The 7989-nt window shown below is 33.6% G+C and overlaps 2 protein-coding genes across 2 annotated transcripts; one reads left to right on the top strand and one right to left on the bottom strand.

Moving 5' to 3' along the window:
- Window positions 1-2616: 2616 nt before the first annotated feature.
- Window positions 2617-6094, bottom strand: LOC139874211 (stearoyl-[acyl-carrier-protein] 9-desaturase, chloroplastic-like). Its single transcript, XM_071861670.1, has 3 exons — window positions 5864-6094; window positions 4420-4915; window positions 2617-3216 (listed from the first exon to the last, which is right to left on the bottom strand). Exons 1-3 carry the CDS (start codon window positions 5989-5991, stop codon window positions 2656-2658), a joined length of 1185 nt encoding a protein of 394 aa, XP_071717771.1. The 5' UTR covers window positions 5992-6094; the 3' UTR covers window positions 2617-2655.
- An 805-nt stretch (window positions 6095-6899) lies between these two features.
- On the top strand, window positions 6900-7625 carry LOC139874936 (uncharacterized). The gene has a single exon (XM_071862326.1). The coding sequence runs from the start codon at window positions 6900-6902 to the stop codon at window positions 7623-7625; it is 726 nt and encodes a 241-aa protein (XP_071718427.1).
- The last annotated feature ends 364 nt before the right edge of the window (window positions 7626-7989 follow it).

The following is a 7989-nucleotide window of genomic DNA, read 5'->3' as shown; positions in this document are numbered from 1 at the left end:
TGGGATTTTTATATATTTTTTTTTTGAAAATCTGGAAAATGATTTGATATATTTCTAAAAATATTTAACATTTTATTTTTACTTTTTCTTAAATAATAAAAATGATTTTAATATAATATAATAATTAATTTCGGTATTTCTTGTATTTTTTTTATAATTGATTATGATTTTAATTAATTAAAATTATTAAATTATAGTTTTATTAAGTTTATAAATATTATTACATTTGTATATAATTGTATTTGTTATATAGTTAATTATATAATATATTAACTAAATAACAAAAGTAAATATAAACATTATATACTTAAATTAATATATTTATGTTATATTATATAAATTAATATAATATAACCTAGTTAATTTTAATCATATTATATATTTAAGCAACCGTTGTTGACTAAAAATTACTATTCAGTCAACGTTAAATTAATTGTATATATAACAACCCTAGGGATATTTTAGTAAAATCCGAGTCGAAAAATGAGGGTTGTTATACGTGGCGGGATCCAATTGGTGGGTATGGTGTTGAATGTTTGTGTTTGACCGTTTGGTTTGGTGAATAAATACGGAAGATAAATAGCCGTTGCATTTTTAGCATGTATATATATATATATATATATATATATATATATATATATATATATATATATATATATATATATATATATATCCCCTTGATCAGCTATTTTTTATACACACAAACATATACATTCTGATACATACATACATATACATTCTGCTACATACACAACTTCATCAATGGCACCAATGAGAGCTTCGTTCGACGTTTCGGAGGTAACCCAACGAGCGACTGGAAGTCATACGTTGGCGGAATGCACATGGAATTTAACGACTTCTATATTAATGACTTTGAGATTTCAGAGTTGGGGAAGTTACTCAAAAAAGAAATACCGGTCCCATTTTCGAGTATTTGGTATTTAGACGAAGAGAATACAGAAGTGATGTTCCCGTGTATTGACGTATGGAAGAAACTTAAAAAAACGAGCCAGGAAAAATGGTAATCGAATTCGATTGTATGTTATGGATTAAGCACGTGGAAAACTAATCCGGTCCCTTTTGATTCTGGAAGTAGTTTGGAATCAGGAGCGTCGATGGAATGAGACCTTTGATAATTGTAATTTTGTGTTTTTAGGATTTGTAATAAGTAGTAATTGTATTAGGACTTTAATATTTTCTACTTTTAGGAATTTTAATATTATTGTAATCGTTTGTTTAATTTTAAGTGTGTTTTATTAGTATAGTTTGTTTTTATAATTACAAAATAATAATATAACTAATTAAACAAAATTAAAACTAGATAAATTCATACATTAAAAAATGAAAAAGAAATTAGAAAATACCTCACCTCTACCCATCAACACGCCACTCAGCACGCCACTCATTATATACCAGTTTACCAGCACGCCTGTCAAACACTCCACCTCTAATCATAAACACGCCAATACACCAATCATTGTTAAAAATGGTCTAAGCATTGTTTACTCTTTATTGTTTTTATCATTTTATAGGCTTGCACACGGATAAGAGAAAGAGTAAGAATGTGGAAGTAATTAAGTAGCTTGTAGACGTTTGCTTGTGACTTCAAAAATAGATATTGTGCTTGAAGACTCCTAGTAGTTTTTTTGGCTGGGTAGAAATAAAATAACCCCTTGAATTTATGCTCTTGATGTCTTGGTCTCTTGAGTCAAAGAATTGTGTAATTGGTTGAATTTACCACTTATTTTGTAATGAGTCATCTAAAACTTAAGTTATTGACGGACTTGTAATCTTGTTGAAATTGGTGGTTTGACGTAATTAAGTGAATTATGTTTGGTCAAACGACATGTGTCAAGTTGGGCGATTGAAATGGGTCAAGTGGTAAAAAATTGATCGAAATGGGTCAGCAAAGAAAGGATGTGCCGCATCCCAAGACCTCTGCCCAAATCAGAATTTGAAGGATGCGCCGCATCATGCCTTGATGCGCCGCATCTAGTGCTGTTTTGTAAAAAAAAAAATATTGTCGTTTTCCTTTCCGGTTGAGTCGTGGTCGTTTCAATCAAGCACCTCAATTTCGTGTAATATCTTTTTTAATTACATAAACACTTCAACCAACTATATTGCTTTCTTATTTTACATAAAAGTTTAATATGGTAATTTTATATCATTCACATTGTTAATTCAAAATGACTATCAAAAAATTATTGGCATGACCATTCAGATTATGAGTTCAACCTCGTTCAGTTATATCAAACGCACCATAACACATACCATAAAAACAAATCAGCCACATAAGCTCAGTGAACCATACTCTGCTTATGCTATGACCTTTACAAAAAAGCTTTAACAGGTTCAAAATCAGATAACCAAAACAGGGTTTTCTGCCATCATCTCAATTATCGAACCAACATTTAAAAACCGATTTAAACAAAGTATAGACGATAACCATCATCATCAAAATTGGCATAACAAGTTCAATAATATGTCCAACAAACATAAGTTTACAACCACGCAAACTCACAACACATTTTAGATTCAACAAACAAAAAAAACACATCACTACTACATAAAAGAAACATCTAAATTTCGTTTTTAACCTCTACTTATGATAAAGAGCAACAGTCAACTTATAACTCAAACTTATTATTTCACTTTTCAAAGCTTCACCTGTCTATCGAAAATCCAACTGAACGGCATCATTGGGCCTTCTTTAGCCCTAGCTGAAGCCCTCTCCTCGAGCCTTCTAATTCTCGCGGGCAACTTGCAAACATAGTCTTGTGCCCCACGTCCTTCACCAGATAGCCCCGTTAAATCTGCTACTTTCCAACGGCCCACCAAAAACTCCAAAATGTCTGCGTAATCTTTTGCAGTATACACACCGAGTCTTTGGGCTACAGCTGAGAAATGGTCAAACAGGTTGTCGTCACGACCATCGTACATTAAGTGTGCGGGCATTGAGATTTTTTTCTTCATCATATCAGCAAAAGCAAGAACAGTGCCATCTGGGTCGATTTCGAAGAGCTTTTCGACGATTTTTGTGTATGCGGTTTCATGCCTTTTTTCGTCTGATGCGATTGTACCACAAATTTGGGCGAGTTTTAAGTCCCCGTGCTCCTTTGCGTGCCTAGCTGTGTTTCCATGGGAGACAAAGGTTGCACGTTCTTGGAAAGAGGTATAGATGAATCCAAGGTAGGGATTATTCTCAGTGCGAGGATCCTGAAAGGATAAGAACAATTTAATTGATTCTGGTCAATGTTGTATTTTGAAGAGGTCAAACAGGTTAAATAGAAATAAACTAACACAAAAATACGAGTCAATATGATGAAATAGGTGAAAAGTGACCCAAACAATAGCAACCACCCTGCTACATTGCTTTATTAAAAAATCTAAAATAGTATTGTATTATAAATTTTATGCAATAATATGTACCACTCAATTTTGTTTAATTTTTTAAGATAATAAAATGAGCAGAAAGTGGTCCAAGTCCAACTGACATGACCTAGCCCATTGACACATACAAAGTGTTATCCGTCGTGAACAATACCAAATATTATCCAAAATGACGTAAACCCATTATGAACCCTCTCCAACCCCATTGTATTACCTCTAATTCTGAACGAAGAAGAAAAAAAGAGGATAAGATTCATAAAGAATTTTTAAGGAGGAAAAAAGAAAATTTTTCACTTGGTATAGGTTGTAATATGTGATATCAAAAAGTCAGCTCTGAAAAAAAGAGGTCAACGATATCAAAAAGTCAGCTCTAAAAAAAAAAGAGGTCAATGATATCAACGTCACCCATAGTGCGACTTTAAAATAAAAAACCTACTACATAGCTTTATTCAAGGGACAGGAGTTTTCTTACTCTATATATACATTTTCCCACTATATTTAACACAAATTATTTATTTGAAGCACTGTTGTAAAAGTCGGCCGAGTCGGCTGACGCGTGGGTTTGGGGAATAGCCCATCCCGAATATCCTAAAAACACTTTAAAACTCACACAAAAAAGTCAGTCGAAGTCAGGCCAAGTCAGTCAAAGCCAAACTTGGTCAAAAAATTATATTTTATAAAAATAAAATTTTGTGACATATATCTGTGTTTGTTTGAAATATTTATGTTTTATGTTTCATATATTTAAGTATAATATATATGTTTAATTCATTTATTACAAAAAGTCTACCACTGGTCTTGTCCTCGACTTGACTAACTTGTCCTCCAAGGTCGTGACCAACTCGCGATTTTTACAACCTTGATTAGGAGTATGAAACGTGATTAATCGAGTCCAGGCAGTCCAGGAATCCAGCCAATTTATACCCATACGAAATATCATCCATTTCAACAGTGTACAAACCTCTAATACTAATCCTAAACAAGAAGAAATATCAAAACAGAAATTTAATATGGAAATGAAGAACTTACCATCCCTGATCCAATGAGATATTGAATTGTCTTCTGAATCTCCCTCATATCGACCCGCCCACAAAGATACAGATACATATGGAGCAGATCACCATGCCTGTTTTCTTCAGCGGTCCAAGCCCGGGTCCAAACAGCCCAAGGAGTCGGGCTAGCCCCGGTCTCATCCCGTACACCATCAAGAGTATTAAGCATTGTTTGGTACGTAGGCAGGGCTTCTTCAGTAATCATATCACCAACCAAAACAACAAAGTATTCATCAGGAATCTCTTTAGCCCGCGCCCTAAGTTCGGCCACTTGTTCCATAAATCCATCTGATGCAGGATCGGGCAAAAAATCCTGTGCTTGCCAACATTTCTCGACTGGTTTCAAGTGGGTCAATATGTTCTCTTCAGCCCAACCCTCGATTGATTTGAAAATCTCGATCTTTTGTTGTGGCATTGAGTGTGTTACCTGAAGATGAACCTCTCGTGGTGGAGTAAAAGGGTTTTTGGTAACCCTGTGTAAGAAAGGGGAAATTGCAGGGAGTTAAATACTCGCAGTATCCTATGTATTTTAGTGTTTTAACAAGTACTTCATATATACACTAGCTATTTTTCCTACATTGTAAAGTTTAAAATCGAATGCAAATAATGACAGCCAAACGAAATCAAAGTACAATAAAGCAAGAAAAAAAAAGCATAAAAATCAAGGAGCAATGAGAAATCGAATGCAAATAATGACAGCTAAACGAAATCATGTAAAATTAGTAAAGCTAAACATTTCTTAAGATACTTGCTAATTTATCGACCAAGTGCAGCTAGTAACACATTACTTTAAACATACACCACCTATGTAATTCATTAAAAGATAATATAATCAATCAGTTACAACAAAAAAATAACAATTTCCACAGTATGTTAGAAATATATGTTAAATATACAGTAAACTATATCTACATCCAGTCACATTACATTACAGATGCTGTACACAGTAATCAATTATTTTAGATATCAACAATGTAAAAAATCACAACTATAAGAAGCAAAATAGATAAAGAATTAAAACAATTAACTAATAAATATTTTTATATTAATCATCTTTTAGCTTCAAAATGCTTAGGTTGCAGCATAAAATTTACTAAAAATACAAACAAATACAGTCCAAATGCCAGAAATCCACCAATTAAATAAAAAACAATATAATTTTACAGTAAATCACTATTTAGAAAAATGTACATCGGTATAATCGACAACGTAATCACAATCACGATGTCAAATTTTAAGATCATACTTAATTTTAATTACAATTAATTCGGTAACAATAACAAACTAATCAACAATACAACTCAATTTACGGAAACAAAACACATATAATAATCAAATACACAAAAAAAATTGTAATATATATATACATATACATACATAGATAAATATAAATATGTAAAGTATAAAATGATACTACTCACTTTGGGGTTGATGATCCTACGGTTGAAGCCATGGCGTATTTAGGAGATCTGAGATTTGTAGCTTTTTTAAATGAAGGTGATCGATAAATATCCGATTGAAACGTCACCGGATTAAATCGGATCGCCATGATTAATCGATTCTGTGATTTTGATTGAATTTGTGTGAGTTTTTAGTATGTGTGTGTGTGTGTGTGTATTAGTGGCAAAGTTTAATTCAAGTTCTGTTTTCCTCCACACAAGTGAGAAAGGGGGAGAGTAGCAAACCCAAGGTTTATAAAAAGAAATATATTGTAAGTTTGCATATATGCCCCTGGATTTTTAGTTACTTACCATTCAACATTCTACTTATTTTTTTTTTTTTTTTAATATGTTTTGTTCAAAGTACTACTTTTTACGTCTGATTTTAACTAAAATATTTCTAACGAAATTTATGACTATATTTAAAATGTTCAAACTTTGAAGCTAGGGCTCCATGTGTGAAAGCTTGAAAGAACAACAGGTGCAAGTTCGAGTCCCGAGATCATGATTTACCTTTGACTCTTGGGTATGCTTCTATGGCGCTGCATTAGCTTGCCTTGTGCATAGGCTAATCCACTTGTACGTCGGGTCTATCACGTTCCCTTGGAGGATGCCTTCGGACTAGACTCTTTCCTGTCACATATTGGATTTCTTGGTGGAGGTGATTTACAGACATCTGACTTTTACGGGGTGGTTTGGTGGGTTGCCAAAAGCAACACATGATTTGCGTGTCCCTGTCGATCTACACGTCTTGAAAGAATTAAAACTAGTTTTAAAATATTTAAATATATTATATGTTATATGTTATATGTTATATATTTATATTATATATTTAAACAATTGTCACAAAAAATTAATATTAACCACAACTTATCCATGTTAAAAACAGCATTAAAGATTGTAGTTATTGTTTAGTTATCCATCTTATCTTAACTTATTATTCAAAAAGAAAACATTTGGCTTATTAAGAACAGCATTAAAGAAAACATTTGGCTTATTCAGGCTCGATTCAGACAAAATGGCAAAGGTCTCGGACAGGATGCTTTGGATCGAATCGGAGGGCCGCGTACAGTTCTCATGGCAATGGACGGCTCTCCCGAAATGGCGTACATCATCCGAACTCCTGCGGCTTGAAAATCAGCTCTCTTTATTCAAATGCTCCGGAAAAAGTGTCGACGAGTGGGTATGGAAACTGTGCGGCTCAGGAATTTACTCCACGAAATCATTGATCGAGTTTCTAAACTCCACGGTTGTTACTCACGCCGAACCTACTATTAGAAATAATCTATTACCACAAAAAGTGGGTATCCTTATGTGGCGTGCCTCCCAGAATAAACTACCTGTAAGATCTGAGTTGGATCGTAGGGGAATAGATCTGGATTCTGTTAGATGCCCGGTCTGCAACGATGATATTGAATCCATAAACCACACCTTCATCCACTGTAAAACGGCTTCGGATATATGGGACAGAATCTTTAAATGGTGGAACCTTAACTCAACAGTTTTCGCGGATATAACTGAGCTCACAAAAGGCTCAAACTCACAGATTAATACGACAACAGGAATCTCCATTTGGCAAGCTATTGTTTGGGTTACGAGTTACTACATTTGGAAAAATAGAAACGATCATGTGTTTAATAAATCTAGGCTCTGTAACGCTAAAATTGTCTCCGAAATTCAAATCAAATCATTTGAATGGATCTCATCAAGGCTAAAATATGGGTGTTTAGATTGGCATAATTGACTAGCAAACCCGAGAAAATTCGATGCTAACCCGCCAAGTAAAGAAGGTATTGGTTAATAATTCAGGGTTTTTTCATCCTCTCTTGAAGGCGATCTCTTAGTTACTACCTAAATGGTGCCGGTTTTAATTGCTTTGTCGCTAAGATAGTTTAGTACTGTAATTATAATTGGCCCAGCTTTTTCTAAAGTGAGAAAAAGCTGAGAGTTAGCCTGCGGGTGGAGGGTTTTTCCCTGAGTAAAAGTTAGAATATACTTCTTAGATCGGTAGGGTTTAATTCGCTTGTAAATGCTCTTGTGTAAGTCTCGTGTATATGGCCTTTGGCCCTCATTGTATCTTCTTTTGGTTTTAATAAAATTGTTGATCT

The sequence above is a fragment of the Rutidosis leptorrhynchoides genome, chromosome 11, assembly GCF_046630445.1.
Source record: "Rutidosis leptorrhynchoides isolate AG116_Rl617_1_P2 chromosome 11, CSIRO_AGI_Rlap_v1, whole genome shotgun sequence".
Classification (NCBI taxonomy): Eukaryota; Viridiplantae; Streptophyta; class Magnoliopsida; order Asterales; family Asteraceae; genus Rutidosis; species Rutidosis leptorrhynchoides.
Note: the sequence above shows the minus strand (reverse complement) of the source record. Positions and strands in the feature narration are given on the sequence as shown.

Bases quoted from the DNA above. Each gene is read 5' to 3' on its own strand.
- LOC139874211 (XM_071861670.1), bottom strand. From the start codon at position 5,991: ATGGCGATCCGATTTAATCCGGTGACGTTTCAATCGGATATTTATCGA. The intron at 4,916-5,863 runs GTGAGTAGTATC...TTTCTTACACAG, and splicing joins GTAGGATCATCAACCCCAAA to GGTTACCAAAAACCCTTTTA. The intron at 3,217-4,419 runs GTAAGTTCTTCA...TTATCCTTTCAG, and splicing joins ATCTCATTGGATCAGGGATG to GATCCTCGCACTGAGAATAA.
- LOC139874936 (XM_071862326.1), top strand. From the start codon at position 6,900: ATGGCAAAGGTCTCGGACAGGATGCTTTGGATCGAATCGGAGGGCCGC.